Here is an 18,945-nt window from a genome sequence, read left to right as displayed (position 1 = left end):
ACAGTTATGGTGCACTGCCAGGGCCTTTTTTTGGGCTCAGTCCTGCAGTGGGTTGAGGGAAATGTAGGAGATGATAGGTGACTCTGTTAGGGGTTGAGGGGTGTCTGAGTTAGGAGGGATCTAGCTTGGTGCCGGTTGAATTGGATCCAGAGCTTTGAAGACTTTAGTTTCTGTTTAACCAAAGCCAAGGGTCACGCTGGAGCTGCTTTAAGGTGGGACGCCACTGTGGGCTTCTCATGAAACAGCTCTTTAGGAAGTTCGTACAGTATGGAGAGAGGTCCGTCCTGATTCTGAGTTTGTTACTGAAAAACTTTTTTGAGTCAAACAAACTTTCGTGGAGCATTTCATAGAGAACAACTCCCACCTGCCACACGGTTGCTGGTCCTGCCTTATAAATGCGTTCTGAAATAAACTCAGGAGGGACGTGTTTCGCTGTGCCGTAGAACCGGCCGTTTTCATATTCTGTGTTGGTGAAACAACTCACTCCAAAGTCAATCAGTCGCAGTCGCGGGATTTCTGATCCTGTTTCAATCAGAATATTTCGTGGTTTGATGTCTCTGTGGAAGATGTTGGTGTCCTCCAGATGTTTGACGGCATCAACCAGCTGTTTAATAATTGTTTTAGCCTGATTCTCCTGTAGGGGCCCTTTGTTATTTTTAATAAACTGTGAGAGGTCCACTGCAGGCACTGGTCTCTCCAACACTAGAATCTGTTCCTGGTTGAAATCGTACCAGTCCAGGAGGGAAATTGGAGCGGACTTCCCCACCGAATCAGCTGATTCTGTCCGGAGTTTTAGCATGGCGGCTACCTCAATGCTGAGCTGCTGGCCGTTCTCGTCCGTATCTGTCCAGACTACATTTTTCTTTGGTATATGTTTGATTGCCACAGGTAAATTGTCTGCCCTGCGGTAGCCACCATAAACAGATCCAAAGCCTCCCTTTCCAAGCTGATCTTTTTGCTCGTATTTTGCCTCGAACTGATCTTTGGCTGAAGGCGAGGGACTCTCAGAATCAGACAGTCTGATTCTCTTTGCTGGACTTCCAGATCCCTCACCATCTGGTGAGAGTGACCTCTTTGAGACTCTGGATGTCTCATCCAGGTTATGTCTGGAGACACTGCCTTCACCTGAAACCCTAGACCGTTTTGTGGGAGGTTCGTGATGAAAAACAGCTTTCCTTTTGGCAGAGGACGATCCTTTCGCAGGAACCAAATATCTGCATTCCTTGTCTGGATTTTCAGATCCCTCAACATCAAAGGAAATGGATTTCTTTGTGAATTTGTCAATTTGTGTAATATTCTGGTTGTTTGCAGAGAGTTTGCCTTCATCAGAAACCTTAATCCTTCTTGTGGGAGGTCCAGGGTCTGAAACGGCTTTTCGTTTGGTTGCTGAAACTAAACCACGATTCTCTGACAAATGCGGTTGTTCCATGCTAATATAAGTCTCTGAATCTTTAACCAGAGCTGAAGAGTAACTCTTGTGTGCAAAAGAGTCTCCCATAATGCTAAATAACACGTAGACGATAAGTTGAAACACTATTGAACAACGAGCAAACACGACTGTCTCTGACGGTGCGTCACTGAGAACTGAATGCCTGTAGAATCCGCTTATGATCTTATGATCACGTGATGATGGTGATGACGTCATAAAGCAAAGCTCTAAAAGGGCAACGACGACGCTGACGCTGCTTTGCTCTCCACCCGAGGATTATATCATTTTTTGTTTCTTCTGATCCGACCCAAGAAGTTCCAAAGACCAGATTTAAAAGTCAAGGAGATCGCTCCTTCCAGGTTGTTGCACCCTGGCTTCGGAATGAACTTCCTGTAACCTTGTGTAGTACTGACAGTCTGGTAACCATTAAAAAACAGCTGAAGACCCTTTTATTTAAAGCTGGTTTTTACCAAAATCTTTTGTTTTGCTATTTTTTAACTCAAATTTGTAATATTTTTCATTGGTTTTATGATCATTTGTAATTTTATGACTTTTTATGATTTAAATTTATTTCTGTTAAGATCATTGTGATTTTATGACTTCAACAAATCAAATATTTTATTTATGACGCGCTTTTCATACAAGTGCAGCTCAAAGCGCTTTACAATATTAAAAACAACCACACAGCAGTCGGTTTCCTACCCCTCCCACAGATTAACGTCCAAGATCCATATTTTGCATTGATTTGTTTTGTTGTTGATCTACGTGAAGCACTTTGTGATTCTGTGTCTGTGATGAGTGCTAAATAAATAAAATGTAATTACTTACTTACTAATATTCTTCCGCGGATGTAAAGCGGCTCGAACGGCAGCGTGCACCCGCAAATATTATACATAACGAGCGGCTCGGCCGTGGGAAGTGTGCTGTTATTTTTATAAGGGATCTGATTTACCATGGTGAAAAAATTAGCAAAAGACTTCAAAAGATGTCTCATTTTTGTGCAGATTGATCTATCCCTTTGAACCTTTGAGTGTGTGGCATTTTTACATGTGTGTAAACACGATCTTTGGCCAGGTGGCAGGTCCCTTTTTTAAACCTCTTCATGAATTTTCTAGTTCTATTTCTATTCCAGTAACATGTAATTATTTAGCAGCTTAAATTGGTTCCTCAGAGTCTTAAATCAACACCCCGACTACCCAAGAACCACATTTGCTTTTTGGGTGTGATTCAGTTGTTTCTTTGATGATGATGATGTCCTAGCTTGTCCTGAACTTTATAGATGTATGAACTCTGAGTCTTCTTGATGCAACAAGTTTCTTACACCTCAAGAATATGGAGGAAGGCCGGAGCCCTTGGGTCAAATAAAGTATTTAATAGGTGCGTACTCCAGCCTTCCTTTTTATTCTTAAATTGCAAGTACCAGCTGTTGAGCACCGGAACTCATTTGGATTAAGCGCTGTGTTTGCTTCTTTCTTACACCTTGATTTGCAGATCCTCTCCTGTTCTGTCAGGTTGGATGGTGAACAGACATTTTTAGGTTTCTCCAGAGATGCTCACTTGGGTCAGGCCTCTGGCTGGGACATTCAAGAACAGTCACAGAGTTGCCCTGAAGCTATACTCCATCATTATTTTAGCGGTGAGCCTATAGGGTCATTGTCATGTTGGAAGGTAAACCTTCAGTCCAGTCTGGGGTCCTGAGTACTCTGGAGAAGGATCTTGTCCAGGATATTCCTGTACATGTACACGTTCCTTATATGTATATGTATGTGTGTGTATATATATTAATATATATATATATATATATATATATATATATATATATATATATTAAGATATATTAATATATATATATATATATATATACAAAATATACACATTATATATATATATATATATACATATATATACAAAATATACACATTATATATATATATATATATATATATATATATATATATATACATATATATAGATACACACACAATGATGCCTTGAACATCATCATTGCTCACTTAATGACACAGAGTGTCATTAAGTGAGCACATTAAGGCCAGTAATGACAACTAGCTTCTAGTAATTGTATTATTTATAAATAACACATTTGACACACTTTTAAATAAGAAACCTTTAAACATTCTTCAGTAATTAGCATTATTACAAAATGACTCCATGAATTCCCAAGAATCAAAGTCTTTGCTTGTCAAAGTCCTCTCCTGTGAGTGGTCCTCAGGTCCAACACTGATGATGATCATCCTGAACCCAAACAACCCAAGCTGATCAGCTAGACCACAAGTGTTTTATGTCCAGAGAGAGGGAATATGAACTCAAGGAGCAGCAGTCCCATCGTCCAGCATCTGCAATGGCAGGTAGCAGAGTTCCTGTGTGATTAGCTTCACCAGCTGACAGCCCTCAGGACATTATCTGTCCCCCTCGATACTGAAGATGAACTTTTTGGGGGGGGTTGCATCACCCCTGCAGGTCAAAGGTCCTGTGGCAGTGACTGGAGCAGCAATAGGCCACAAAACTCACTGTGGTTCTGCAGAAGGAACAAAGATGTCAGAACCAAACATGTCTGTTGCTACAGGGACAAATCCGTGTTCTGACCTGCGGTGCACTCCTGCCAGGGCCGTGTCGCGGAGTGGGAAAAACTTCGGGTATGTGATGGTGAACATGGCCTGGCTGCACCGGTGACAGTGACCCAGAAGGAACTGCAGCAGGTCCAGCAGGGCCTTTGGGAGGCTGATGGGGGGCAGCAGGTTCAGGCCTGGAGACAAAACAGGTCAGGATTCAAACAGCAAACAGGGAGATGTGGTTTTCTCACAAGAAACTACAAACACACCTCTGTCGTCATTTAATGTAGAACTGGTGTAAATGTGCTCACCTGCTGGGTGCTGCTGGTGGATGTGGTGCAGAGTCCTCATGGCCAGCTCCTCCAGAGGAACCACGTTATCCTTCTCTGATCCAATCACCTTCACCTCAGCTGGAAGCCCAATCAGAGCATCACGCAGCACCTCACCCATCTCACCCCCCAGCCCTTGGTAGGATACACCACACACACACACACACACACACACACACACACACACACACACACACACACACACACACACACACACACACACACACACACACACACACACACACACACACACACACACACACACACCTTTGTGACAGCAGCATGAGAAGTCAGGAGAAGTGAGTCAGGTGTGTTACCCGCTGCAGCCGATGACCTTGTTGTACATGTAGGACGGGAGACCTTTTAGGTCCGTGTTGTTGTCCACAAACACAAACTGTAGCTCTCTGGATCTGCCGAGATCTAAAACACAAAATTTGTATATCAAATCAACAAAAAGCCACAAATAAAGGAAAACTCACCAAGTGGGAGGAAGGTTAGTCGGTTGGCAGCCATGGAGAGCTGGTTGAGATATGAAAGTCTAATGTTTATCAGTACATTACAGAAAATAATGAACATTATCACAATATGCTAATTTTTGAGAAGGACCTTTATATTTATTTTTCCCCTTTAGGAACATCCAGACTAGAGGTTAACCAATATTGGCTTTTCTATTGCCGATACTGATATGTGGAAGACATGATCCGCCGATGGCCGATACGTACTGCCAATTTTTATGGGCCCATATCTAGAAATTTCCCAATACTCACGCTAAAATGTCAAATGCACTGTTCAGTGTTAAAGTCAGACACCTAAATAAAGTTAATTTAGTGTAACTGTTTAGTGTGTAACACCAACAGTTGGTTAAATGCAGTGTTGAAAAACGGATTCAGCTTCAGAAACGTTTTCATTCACTGATGTTATTAGTGACACTTTAACATGCAGATATGGTGGAAAACGTCTAGATATCGACCTTCAGCTGACCATGACCTCTACATATCTGCCTGCATCATATCAGCAATAGAAAAAACAATATTGGTCAACCTCTACTTTTTACCAACAGCAAGGACCACAGCATCAGGCAGCAGCTGCTTAATACATGTGAGCTGTGGGCATCAACAAGTATTAACCGGTTATATACAGGTCCTTCTCAAAAAATTAGCATATTGTGATAAAGTTCATTATTGTCTGTAATGTACTGATAACATTAGACTTTCATATATATTAGATTCATTACACACAACTGAAGTAGTTCAAGCCTTTTATTGTTTCTAATATTGATGATTTTGGCATACAGCTCATGAAAACCCAAAATTCCTATCTCAAAAAATTAGCATATCATGAAAAGGTTCTCTAAACGAGCTATTAACCTTGTAACTGCAGCATATATTCTCACAATGTATTCCATATAGTTCGCTGTTGAAGTTCTATTATGTGTAGTCTAACATGCCACCTCTAGAGGGTGCTATCAGCTACCCGGATGAATAGATGAGCCAATGGTAATCAGTTGCAAGCTGTACTGAGACTTGCTTGTGAGAAGTGTCAGTTGTCAGTTGAAGGAACAGCTGGAGGAAACGGTTACGAGTTTCGCTTCGGTATTAACGACAGATAAGCTTGGACTTTGGTCGGTAGATGAGCCGGAAGAAGCGGAAAAGAAGAAAATTAGTTAATTCCTTTCGGCAGCACACAGCTAACGAGGTATATTTCGGGTCCTGACATGTATGCTGCCGGGAAGAAGGCAGGGACACCCAGCAGTGCCTGGCCCGGGTTCGGGGGCCTCAGGTAGACCTTGGCTCCTCTGCCGTTCCATCACAGGGGAGGGGGAGGTCCAGGAGGGGGAGGACCCAACCTTACCTGGATGTCCCATGTCTTATATATTCTGGAAGTTGTTCAAATGCAGGGACGGGCATAGATATTCTGCTGGGGTGGGGCTGGGTTGGTGCCCTCGGACTCCGTGAGGCTCTGTAATGCTGCTGCTTTGGGCCCTGGCAGGATGGGCTGGGGTCTCCATGCCCTGGGTGGCAGTTTGACAACAGAGGTGCCTATTGGGGCCAGTAGGGGAGCTGGCTCCCTGGAGGGCTAAGCCCAACCAGCCATTCCTCCCCATCCCCGCATATTTCTCTCCTCCTGCTCCCTCACATCATCACACAAACATACACATAGGACCTTGGGGGGTGGGCAAGTCAGGGAGTGCGGGTTGGCCCCATTTCCGCATTCCTGTGGCAACCTGCCCCCCAATTATATTTGCACCTTATACGCTTCCACTGACGACATTCCACACAAACACACACTTAGGGCCTTGGGAGTGAGCACATTCAACGGCATTTGGCAGGGGGATATTTCAGCCTCCTCCCGGGGGCCATTGCCCACTTCCAATTTTAAACCGCACTTAGACACTGATGGCTGAAGGTGTGAGTGGGGTGCTGCGGTGGAATCAGTGGGCATAGGCCGGATGATGCCCGCACTGCCCACTCACCACAGTCATGGAATACACCTCATGATTACACAACACTATATTGGAGCAGGCGGAGGGAGACTATGGGTCTTTGCCACCTCTGTTGTTGCTAGGCTTCCTGGGGCTGGAGGCTAGGAGGGGGATCTGGCCGTCTGGTTGGGGTCTGGGGTGGTGGGTTGCTGTGCTCAGCGTTGGGCAGGGGAGCCTGCTCATCAGCACCCCAGCAGAAAGGGTCAAACTCTGGTTACAGGTGATGGTTGTACCCAGTGTGCAGCAGTACCGGGATCAGAGTGAATAGGGTGTGTATGGGGAGCATGAGTGGGTGTCCGGCGTGCATTTTTGTAAGTCTTGGGTTATATGTGCATGTGTGAGCATGAGGGAGGGAGTGTGTGACTGTGTTTGTGTATGACTGTATATGTCAGGTGGGGCCTTTGACTCCTCCCCTCTCCTGGAACTTCTCTTGATATAGATCTTTGTCCCCCCTCCCCTGCCACACCTGGTGTGACGGGTTGTGCCGTGGTCTGCCTGAGTGTTCGTGGCAACCGGGTCTTGGGGTTTAAGATTTTGGCATCTGCCTGATAGATCCCGGGGGCTGCCTGGTGGGGTCTGGGTCCCTGGGCTCTGCTGGGTCCCCGGCGGGGGTGGTCGCCCCTGGGTCCCGGGTTTCTGGGTCCCGGGTTGCTGGGTCCCGGGCTCGGCCGGCTAGGGGGTGGGAGGCTGCGGGCGGGCCTGTGGGCTTGCCGCTGATATCTCCCGGGACTCTGCCGGCTGCTGGTTGTGGCCCCCCGGGGCGATCCTCTGTGCCTCTCGAGGGGGGCGGGGGCCTTTCTGGTTGCAGTCTCCTTGGGGTTCCTGTGTTCTGGGGCAGCGCCTGGATCTCTGGGACTTGGAGCTCCCCCGTCTCCTGCGCATCTTTGGGGGGCAGATCTGTGGTCCCTCACACTCTCTGTTGGACGCTCCTATAGAAAAACCTTAAATAAACAAGCGCGTGTACACACAGGTGCTCACATGGTGCTCTCAAAAGTATGGGCTTGGGCACGTTAAACACAGGTCTTAAGACTATGGTGGGCACTTAAAGCACTGTGATTTATCGTGATTCTTCAGTTAAGCAATGTTGATTATATATTTTTTCATCAAGTTGACGCAGTGATAGCTAGATCTTGTTGTATTGTTTTTGTGTCCCTTTTTTTGTCCTTTTGCCTTTTTTTGTCTTTTTCTGCAGGTCTAGAAGCAGACTCTTGTTCATTATTGTTTATTTTTGTGGAACCCCCCCCCCCCCCCCTCTCTCTCTCTCTCTCTCCCCACCTTTTCTTTTCCTCTCTCTTTCACCTCTGTCTCCGTGTCTGGTCGGAATTACCAAGCATTCAACAACAATAACAATAAAGTTTTAAGTATCAGGCGTGACATTAAAAGCAAACGCTTTAATGCTCCACCTGAGAGTAAATCTGTAAGGCTTGTCACCAGCATTCAGACATCAATTCTGCTTGCTTCACAGCCAGACAGGACACGGTAGAAAAAAAAAAGTTAATTCTAACAATATATTCACACCTCATAATATTATTATTAATGTTATAACATTTTCACGTCACACGAGGAGTTAACTTCTAAGTACCTGAGTGAGTGAGTGATTATTTGAGGTCTTTGGTAACGCATTTAAACTTGTCAAATTCTGATTTGTCTAAATTTGTCAACAACAATTACCAAAAACAAAGATCACTTCCTGATCTAGTCAGTTCTCCGTCGCCTCCTGGTTCAGCCAATCGGGTGAGCAAGCATTTGAAACCATCTTCTCTCTTTTGACTCAAACTCAAGACTCTCTGCAATCCTTGCAAGTGTATCAGATACAAAATAGATACGCCGGCTTCCTGCCGTCACCTGGAGGGTATCTCAGACTAGACGGATCGTGCTCGAGCTGAACTACGGGTTCTGTTGCCCAGAGGTCCACTCTATCGGCAGTCTCCATTCCAACCTCTCGACCCCCTTGATAGCACAGGGACCTTCAACACAAAGGGTGTGTAGACTTGGCACAAATGGAGTCGGCTGGTTTTATGAATAGTCTCTAGCCTATCCAACCACACGGCCAAACTGATTTTACAACCCAGACATCACAAGAGCTCTCAGATACTTACATAGTTTTGCTACAAACATCTAGATTACATTTAGCCATTTCATTCATTGTCTGTTATCTTGTACAATCATCATTTCCTTCATAACTTGTCATGTATAATCGATAGTTTAGAAAGATTGAATTACATTCATTTTCATAACTCTGGGTGTGTCCGAATCCAGAGGAAGGATGCTTGTAAGAGCGCATTTTGAGGTCCATGACGTCACAGCGCAGCGACGAGTACTGTCCGAATTCCAAGAATACTCATTCTCGCGTCCTCAAATGCGTCCTCGCTCCACCCACATTTCGAGGATGGGTCTGATGGATCCTCACAGGAGCAAGGGTATCCCAGCATGCTTTGCGCGCCGGTTGCTGGACTCGACACTCACAACAATGGCGGACGGAGTGGGAGAGCAGTACAGCTTAAAGTGTAAGTTTTTTTTAAAAATAGCGGTCAAAAAAATAAAATACGTGTTTGGGCACTTTTGGTTTGTTTTTATATAAGATCTAATACCGCAAATTGTTTTTTTCATGTAATTTAAGGCTAAAACATGCCCCATTGAAAACTAGCTTGAATGTGTAATAGGAAAAACCCACCGTAAACTAGCTTGATCCCAGCAGGCTTTGCTAAAAAAATAGCGGTAGAAAACTAAGCTGAAAGCGGTTCTGTTTATAGACATTTTTCGTTTGTATATTTGTTTTTTTAAATTACATTTTAGGCAGAAATCAGCAAAAACGAGTTTGTTTCACGGGTCCCAGTTATTCCTTTATATGTGTGTGTGTGTGTGTGTGTGTGTGTCGAATTAAACTTGTCATTTGTTTTAAGGACGACGGAGCAAAGAAGCATTTTTATTAAGCTTAGAGGTGAAGAGTGAAGCTGTTTACACACAACCACAGTAGTTCTGCTGTGAAAAGTAGTTTTACATTCAGGGATTTACACAGCTGACATGTTTTAATGAAGTTAAAATAGTTTGTGTGAAGAATATAATTTTTATCTTCTCATGTGGATAAATGTAAAAATGTGTTTGTCTTTTTGTCACCTGTGGTCTCTGATTTTCTCTGTAGGACTGCAGGTGTCCAGGGTCAGGAGAGGCTTTACCTGTTGGTCATCCTGGGAGAGAGAGGCCTCCTACTGTCATCATGTTAATGTTAATTAGCTGTTTGTTTGATATTTGAGCACATTTATTAAAACAAATACTAACTGATAACTCTGATCATTGATTTTATCACCAGTTTTATTATTACAGATGTTTTTGAACATGCCACATGAACAGAAAATGAAAAGATGGTAAGGAGACAAGATTATTTATAATACATTACACTTATTTACAGATAAAAACCAGTATGGACCAGTTATGTACAGTTAAAGCAGGATTAACCTGAGTGACTCTTCCTGGATCATTTATTTAAACTGAGTGAGCAGGAAGTCTTTAACAGTGCAGCTGGATCTGCTGCAGGAGGATCCAGACGTGGATGGAGGGCTGGAGCAGAACCGTGGCTGGACGTTTCTGGTCGGAGGAACATCATACAGGACGGTCTGCAGAGAGAGCTTTGGGACGCTTCCTCTCACTGTCCACTCCATCGTCCATCTACAGGGACTGCTGGGCTGGCTCAGACGATGGCTGTTACATTTCTAAGACGTATTCAGAAATATGAGAGGAGATGGTTTATGGATCCACTGGTATAACAATTGTGACTCTTCAGCAAATAAAACCACAGTGTTGTTTTTAATAGAGGTTCCTACATAAATGACTTGCCTGTTAACAGTAGTGGTGGTCTGCTGGTACTTCCTGCAGGACAGAGCACCACTGACCTCCTCCACACACATCTTCCTCAGGCTCATCCTCCAGACCCACAACTTCACCAGCACAGAGGCAGATGTGCAGCACAGTGCATGCTGACCTGTAATAGATTAAAAAAAGGTTTTTTATTGAAAAATGTAAAACAAAACAACCTGCAGTACACTGGTTCTGTTCAGTTTAAAGAAAAGCAGCAGGGAAAACTACAGAGAATTTACATTTTTAAGACAGATCTATTCATTATTAGGCTTAAGTTGAATAAACAAATGCACACTGAAAACACTTCAATGCTATTTTATTAAAAAGCCTGTTTTTTAAAACGTTTTATCCTCATTTGATGCTAAATAAGAAATTCTACGGTCCAAATAAAATTAGAAAACATCCTGCTGCATTCAACATTTATAATGCATTTGGTTTATATTAATTACCTACATGATAATACTCTGTAGAAATGTGTTGTGTACGTTTAACTAGTTTATTCTGTAGCTTAAAACATACATGAAACCATCTAAAGTTAACATGTAAGTCCTGAAAGCTTCTAGAATAAACAAAGTTACTTTACCTGAAAACGTTGGTGAACAAACGCTGCTGATGGACGTGAAGCTGCTGTAGCTCCTTAATATTCCTGCTCCATTTTCGCTAGCTTTAGCATTTTTCCTCTGCGTGTAGCTGCCGCCACAGCTGTGACGGGACCTACGGGCCACCGTAGAGGTGAAGGCTAGACTGTCCGAATTCAGAGCCGCTGTGTTCCGGTCTTAGCGGTCTAGCAAGGACCCGGCCTTGCTAGACCGGCGAGGACCCGTACTCATAAGCATCCTTCCCATGGATTTGGACACACCCTATATCCTTGACTCTGTCTGAATTAATATAAAGTGTGTGCACCCCGAATAGTCAAAGAACATAAAGGTAATGCTAATGTGGCAAGGTGGAGAAACGAGGGCCCGGGCGGGATCTGATCCCCAGACTCCCGGGTGAGAGCTAACCGGTCAGCCAAAGGAACATCCCCTTGGCCAAGTAGCCAGGGCGCATGATCAATCGGGACACAGTGACAGGACGCTCACACTGCAACACCAAATCAAATATTCAAAGACCAATCAGATTGGTCATTCATATGGAATATCACATCTTATTGATCATTGTTTGAATGCTCTAAAGCAATTAAACTATAGTGATCCTGTTTCTCTTTATTGTTTGAATGCTGTTAAGCTGTTAGGAACAGTGACAAAGTGGCACTGCCTCTCTCTCTGCTGCTAAAGTTAAGGATAGCAAATGCTACGGGCTATGCCTGAGCGTGAACATGCATGAAGCAGCCTACTCGACCCGAGCAGCTCTCTTTTTCTGTGATTTTACAGAAAAACAGGCAATCACAGTAAAAATGCCAGGGCTCATTCTACAGGACCAGGGCATTGCAGGAGAATGTATGAAGAAGAAATTTATTATTTCTATACATGTTTCGACTGTCAAACTTCCCTATAGTCCCTTTAATTAACATATTAAAGAGGCTTTTTGATATCTTTTACGGTTTTTCTGAAATGGCAGGTAGAAGCTGAGGTACGACTTGAAATTTTCAGAAAAATTCACAAAAGTTATAATGGGGAAAGATAGGAGCATCGACCCTCCCTTGCTCCATTTCTGGCATAGTCCCGAGAGAACCGTAGGTCCGATTGAAATGAGGCACACGCTGGCTTACAGCTTACGAATATACCTTCGTTTTGAGCTATAATTCATGAATGTACTCTAAACATTGTGATCGTACGGTTAATTTCTTTGAGAATATTAAAATAAAATAAAAATGCTTCCCACCACTCTAAACTGAAAATTAGACACAACTGTATCAACATACTTTATTATAGAAATGTTATTCAAAGTTTAAAAGAGTCATGTGACATTGTACATTGCTTTATTAAAGCAGACTCCTGTCATCTGTTACCATGGCAACACAAGGAACTACAAATCACTTTAACCAAGTCTCATAGGAATGAATATTAAAAAGCAGAATATTGAGCCATGAACAGACTCCTGTTGTTGATCTTTTTGAACTGTTTGTACTTAAAACTAGAAACAAGTTCAATGTGATTGACCGTCAGAAGGTGGGAAAGTGCCCCGCTCCCACCCAGCCCCCTGATTGGTTGAGAGAGGTCAATCATCTTCTGGCTAAATGGAATTACACACCCACGCATGTGAGACATCAAATCGATCGGCTTGGCCTAAGGAATCCATCCATCTACATATAAATCCATACATGCTTCTATCCATCCATCCATCCAATAAACCAGTGGTTCCCAACCTTTTTCCCAAGGGACCCGTTTTTTACCAGTAAAATTTTTGATGACCCCCTCCCATTCTCTCTTCCAGAACAAACATTATTAAGAAATGATACAATTGTTCAAGCACATTTTAATATGCTTTGATTCAATAGATAACAGTAATAGTAATAGTAGGCTCCAGTACAGAACAAAGTCATTAACAAAACCAAACAGAGCATAATGTGCTTGACAGTTTGTATTACTTTTCTGAACACATTGTTTCTTGTAAACACTGATAAATCAATCATTCCTTTCAATAAACGTTTGACACATAAAAAATATCACTGAGCAAAATGTACTTAAATGTGTATATTACTGTTTATACTAGTTTATTTACTGTAAAGGCTGTGATTAATCAACCAGTCCTATCTTTAATGAACTTTTGACACTTGAAAATAAAACAGTGAGCTGAGCAAAATGTTCTTAAAAGTGTGTTACTTTTTCTGTACTAATCATTTCCTGTCTTATAATCAGTAAACTTTTCACTCATGAAAAAAAATGTGAGCAAAATGTAGGCTATAAACAAGTAATAAATGAAGTTTTAACCCCTTAAAGTGGAGAGGTCCTGGCGACCCACTGAGAGGCTTTGGCGCCCCCTTGTGGGGGTCGGGACCTCCAGGTTAGGAACCACTGCAATAAACCATCTAACATCCATCCAACAATCCATCCATCATTTCATTCATCCATCCCATATCAAGTCTGAACATATGCTAATCTATCAGTTTCAGATATCAGTAAATATTTCTAAATCCACAGTTCAGCCAATTGTAAAAATGTACCCGTTAAACTATTCTCATTCAAATGCCAGCTGTTTAACATTTTAAATTTAGAGTTTTTAATCAATGTTGAAAGATTAAAGTTTTCTGCTGTTTAGCATTTTTTGTCCATTCTCCACCTGTATTCTGAGCTTTATTACACTTGTTGGTGATTTTTGCTTCTAAATATTTAAATACATTCAGCTCATTTTGACAGTTTAGCTTAGTTTCAGCTTCACTTCAGCTATTCAGCAGCTTCAGCAATCATTTTCTGAATTCGGCTTATGCTGCTCATTTCACAGTTCAGCTAAATGTAAAAATTAAACTGTTAAACTAGTCCTACTGAAATAAACGGTGTTTAGACATTGTAGCTGTCCAGATTTTTATACAATGTTCCCAGATTTCAGTTTTCTGCTGTTTAAGATTATTTTTCTCTATTATTCACTTACTTTTTGTGTTTTATTTGCTTCTTGGTGCTTTTTGCTTTCACATCTTTCACTACATTCAGCTCATTTGACGGTTTAACTTCGTTTCAGCTTCAGTTCAGCTATTCAACAACTTCAGCAATCAGTTACCAAATTTAGCATAAACTGCTAATTTCACAGTTCAGCTAAATGTAAAGATTAAACTGTTAAACTTGTCCAACTGAAATTACAAGTGCTCAGACATTTTAGCTGTCCAGATTTTTATAGGCGACGGTGGCACAGGAGCTAAGTGCTCACCCCGTAATCGGAAGGTTGCAGGTTCGAGCCCCGCTCAGTCTGTCGCTGTTGTTGTGTCCTTGGGCAAGACACTTAACCCAAGTTGCCTGCTGGTGGTGGTAGGAGGGACCGGTGGCGCCAGTGCTCGGAAGCCTCGCCTCTGCCAGTAGCCCCAGGGCAGCTGTGGCTACATCGTAGCTCATCCCCACCAGTGTGTGAATGAGTGTGTGAATGGGTGAATGACTGATTGTGTTGTAAAGCGCCTTGAGGGGTTCCATGACTCTAGAAGGTGCTACATCAAATACAGGTCATTTACAGGCCATACAATGTTCACAGATTTTTTTTGCTATTTGGGATTATTTTTCTCCATTCTTCACTTACTTTTTGTGCTTTATTTGCTTGTTGGTGCTTTTTGCCTCTACATCTTTCAACACATTCAGCTCATTTTGACAGTTTTGCTTAGTTTCAGCTTCAGTTCAGCTGTTCAGCAGCTTCAGCTTACAGTTTCAGCTATCCAGCATTCAAACCGCATTTCTACAAGAAATGCAAATTTTTCTAGGTTAATTTAAAATGTAGACAATCCATAACGCTACATAGATGTGGGAGGACTGATAGTTTGATAGTTGATTTGTTGAATAAATAAGCGGAAAATATATGAGGAAACCACACTCACTCACTCACTCACTAGCAGTTTTGTAACAGTACCTGTATTCATGCTGTCCAGATCCTTATGGTGAAATACTCATGATAATCGATGGTCCTAAAGTGGTAGCATGTTTTAGTTAGCCGAGTTTAGCCAACAGCTGCAATAGAAACAAAGTAGAAGAGCTGTTTAAGATGTTTCAAAATAATGCTTGAGAATAAAGACCCAACTGTTTAGTTCTAATCAGCTGAGAACAGATCCAGTCTGGAAAAGAGAGCGTTTGGTGATCTAAGTAGATGGAGTAGAGCAATCCACGTCTCCGCCACAGCGCACTGGCTGTAGTGAACCATGAAGCGTACCGTACAGGCCAAACGTTTGGACACACATTCTCATTCAATGTGTTTTCTTTATTTTCATGACAATGACCATTTACAAAGGGGCCAACAAGTGATGAACACCTCTGGGAACTCATTCAAGACTGTTGGAAAACCATTTCAGGTGACTACCTCTTGAAGCTCATCAAGAGAATGCCAAGAGTGTGTAAAGCAGTACACACACGCCATTTTTGTTACGTACATATCTCCACATGTGTTCATTCATAGTTTTGATGCCTTCAATGAGAATCTACCAATGTAAATGGTCATGAAAATAAAGACAACACATTGAATGAGCAGGTGTGCCCAAACTTTTGGACTGTACTGTACATCCATCAAATATCCAACATAAAGCTAACTTCACCGCAGTCTCACTACTTTAAGCTGCTGCTGCCTCTCTGGTGGACTGCAGTACTACAAGTTCATTCCAAGCTGTTTTCCAATCAACAAGAAGATCTGGCTGCAGACATCTGAAGTTGTTTTTGTTTTCAACAAAATTTTATTTAGAACTGCATAGTGTGTTTTTTTTCCTCTTCAAAACTATAATGCGTCAACGTGCTAACGAAACTTTTTTGAACGTGGGAGTGCACTGTGTTCAGTGTTATGTTTTATGAATGTGGTGGACAGTGTACAAAGCAGATTTTGATCTTTTATTCTCATGAGCCGCTTCTGGTATTTCCATTTGCAGACGGTCCCTAAGCGCTCCTCGCAATGCGTCGCAATCAGAGGACGGGTCGTTTTTAAGAAAACAAGGTTGTAGCTTGTTGATACCTTGCCACGATTCTGAAAAGATTTTATATGTTTCTACAGAACACTCTAATCCGGAGTTATTGAGGGGGAAATGTCGAATCTGTGAATATCATGCTAATTTTACTTCAAATCCTGCTAGATAGCGGAGCAGACCAAGCAGAGATCCGCACGATGATGATAAAGGGAACCTCTTCAACTTGAGGGTAAAACAAAGGCAGGCAAAAGAACAACAGCAGACCCAGAGGGTGGGAAGTCTATAAAACTTAGTGCTGACCTTATTTTGGAGCTCCGACTGTCACGAAGACTGCATAATATCTTCTTTTGTCCTGGAAAAGACTCGCACCAAGTTGTTGAGAATAAAAATAAGAACATGAGCCAGTAAGAATATTCCTACAGTAGCAGCAATTAGACGATTTTGCTGATAAACTCTCTCGGAAATGGAGCAGAAGACTGCACAGTTGGATCATTTGTTCACAGACCAACACAACAAGCTAACCGCTTCCCGTTTTCTTCTCATTATACTTTTGGGCGGTTGACAACAAGCGTAAAGGTGCATTACCGCCACCTACCGGACTGGAGTCTAGAACAGGCTGAACAGCAAAGAACGTTGGGGTGTTTTGTCTTTAACTGAACAAATACATACATGTTTATGGTAGCGTGACTTTTATTTATGATGTTCTGTTATCCAAAACCGATCAAGTTTCTTTTTGCTTGACATCACGACCTTTAAAGAGTTTGAAACGTTTTTCTGCGTCAGATAAAAGCTTTCTGTAAATATTTTGGGAGAAACTTTTTTGTTCTGTTGGTTTTATAAGCTGCAGAAAAAAATTACTGACAAATATGCTTTGGAAATGTAATTTGGTTTCGTGTAACCTGATAAAAATTAAATGAAAAACAGAGTTTTTAGGCTTTCTTCCAGCTTGAGACTAACTGAACCCTAAAGACAGCAAACTTTACCAAAGTCCTCGTTACTCTGCAAAAAAGAAAACATCAAACAGAAAAGGGCAAAGGACACAAACTTCAGATCCAGAAAAGTTTTCAAGCGGAAATAAGCTTTTTGGTTCTGAAGACCAGTCAAAGTAAAACCACAAAGAACGGTGCTATAACGGTACTCTCAGCAATGAGACAGGGATCGTTACCCTGCAGTACCAGTCTGTTCTTGCTGTGGACCATGACAGAGGGTCATCCACCCCACACACCTTGAGTGATTTCAACTAAGTTCAAACCAAAAGTTTAGGCCTAGTCCACACGTAGCCGGGGTTTTTTAAAAACGAATATCCGCCCCTCCAAAAACTTGCATCCACACCACCTCGTTTTAAAAACAAACTCTGTCCACACGTACCCGGATAAATACGTTGTTAAGGATATGCCAGACATGTAGGCGGCAGTACTTCCCCCGTTCTTAACCTCGTCCTTCGTCTGTGGTCTTCCGCAAGGAGCAGTAATTCCGCTTGCAAATACAAACAAGCAAAAAGCGCTTGGACAGTTGATGGATCGGTTAGTGACAGAGCGCAGCTCTGAGGGCTTCCATGATGCCGGCTAGTGTAAACACAGGTCGCACACGTGATGTCAGCATTTTTTTGTCGCGGAAAGTGACGTTGCGGACCTTAAAACTCCGGTTTTGTCCGTCCACACGCAGACACCCAAAACGGAGAAAACGCAGATCTTCACTTTGGCCGGAGTTTTTAAAAAGATCTGTTTTCATGTGAAAAAACTCCGTTTTCGTGTGGATGACAGGCCAAAACGTAGAAAAATATCTACGTTGTGGCAGATCCCCGGCTACGTGTGGACAGGGCCTTAATAGCAACATGTTTTAGCCAAACCCAGCTAGCTTCACTAAAAAAAATCACGTCAAAAACAGCCAACCCTTAACACAAAGGCATAAAAACATTTATCATGATAAAAACATAAATAAGTTCCAGGAGGTGACCGGTTTAGTGATGAGTATGAGTCTCACTGTTCTACTAAGGCTGAACTACAGCAACTAATCTCAGGTGCAAAACAGGGCTAACTTGAACTGATGCCCTATGGCATCAGATGGGTGCCAAAACGCCGTGCACGCGGTCCACATCGCACGTGCGAACGGGACTCACGCGTGGAAGTTAGAACCTCTCGAGTGAAAATATACATGGCGAGAGGTCATTTGTACTCTGAGAGGGAGCAAACTGTGTCTGTGAGCGCACAAGGATGTGCACAAGTGACAAACTTGCGTGCGCACGTTGGCCAACGAGCACACACACAAGGCAGAGGAAAACAGTTGGCGGCAGTCTCACTGCGGGTGGCAGCCTTTCTGCGCGCTCGGTTTCCGATTCTGCTCCCTCGGCTGTAGGGAGTTTTGGCACTCTGGCCTGTGGCTGATCTTTTCTGTCCTCTGATTGGTACGTTTTTTTCACTCCTTACCTTCTACCTCATTGGCCCACTGGTTTCCTCTCTGAGCACAATGGGGGTAGCTGAAGAACAAATTTGATTCAAACTTTAGTAAGTACTTTTATAGCTCAGCTGGTAGAGCTGATGGCTTTCACTCGGAGGAACTGGGTTTGAATTCAGGCTAGGACAACAGATGACATATAAGGTTATATTTATTTTTATTCCAGTGATATATTTTACAGTTATGACCGTTCAACTGTCATTAAATGTCCGAATGTTTGCTGGAAGTGCAGTTGAACTTGAGGAAAGCATTTGACTCTGGAAGAGAGGGGAAGATGGCCATTGACACCTCAGCTCATTGCA

General features: G+C 42.7%; 1 protein-coding gene across 3 annotated transcripts; it reads right to left on the bottom strand.

Annotated features, from left to right (window-relative positions):
- Positions 1-3,693: 3,693 nt before the first annotated feature.
- On the bottom strand, positions 3,694-16,707 carry LOC129153237 (leucine-rich repeat-containing protein 28-like). 3 transcript variants are annotated; one of them, XM_070554744.1, is made up of 6 exons: positions 16,490-16,707; positions 15,154-15,251; positions 4,646-4,748; positions 4,311-4,483; positions 4,034-4,193; positions 3,694-3,965 (listed from the first exon to the last, which is right to left on the bottom strand). In XM_070554744.1, the coding sequence occupies exons 2-6, from the start codon at positions 15,161-15,163 to the stop codon at positions 3,896-3,898; spliced, it is 516 nt and encodes a 171-aa protein (XP_070410845.1). In that variant the 5' UTR covers positions 15,164-15,251; positions 16,490-16,707; the 3' UTR covers positions 3,694-3,895. The 3 variants fall into 3 exon arrangements, with proteins under 3 accessions (XP_070410845.1, XP_070410846.1, XP_070410844.1); XM_070554745.1 differs by lacking the exon at positions 15,154-15,251 and having other exon boundaries at positions 16,490-16,632; XM_070554743.1 differs by lacking the exons at positions 15,154-15,251; positions 16,490-16,707 and adding an exon at positions 4,808-4,928.
- Positions 16,708-18,945: the final 2,238 nt, after the last annotated feature.

The sequence above is a fragment of the Nothobranchius furzeri genome, chromosome 9 (assembly GCF_043380555.1).
Source record: "Nothobranchius furzeri strain GRZ-AD chromosome 9, NfurGRZ-RIMD1, whole genome shotgun sequence".
Lineage (NCBI taxonomy): Eukaryota > Metazoa > Chordata > Actinopteri > Cyprinodontiformes > Nothobranchiidae > Nothobranchius > Nothobranchius furzeri.
This window is presented reverse-complemented; position numbering and strand designations above follow the sequence as displayed.

Excerpts from the sequence above, each read along its gene's own strand:
- LOC129153237 (XM_070554743.1), bottom strand. The coding sequence starts at position 4,904 with ATGTTCATTATTTTCTGTAATGTACTGATAAACATTAGACTTTCATAT. Across the intron at positions 4,194-4,310 it reads CCACCAGCAGCACCCAGCAG|GCCTGAACCTGCTGCCCCCC; the intron begins GTGAGCACATTT and ends TTTTGTCTCCAG. Across the intron at positions 3,966-4,033 it reads CTGGCAGGAGTGCACCGCAG|AACCACAGTGAGTTTTGTGG; the intron begins GTCAGAACACGG and ends TTCCTTCTGCAG.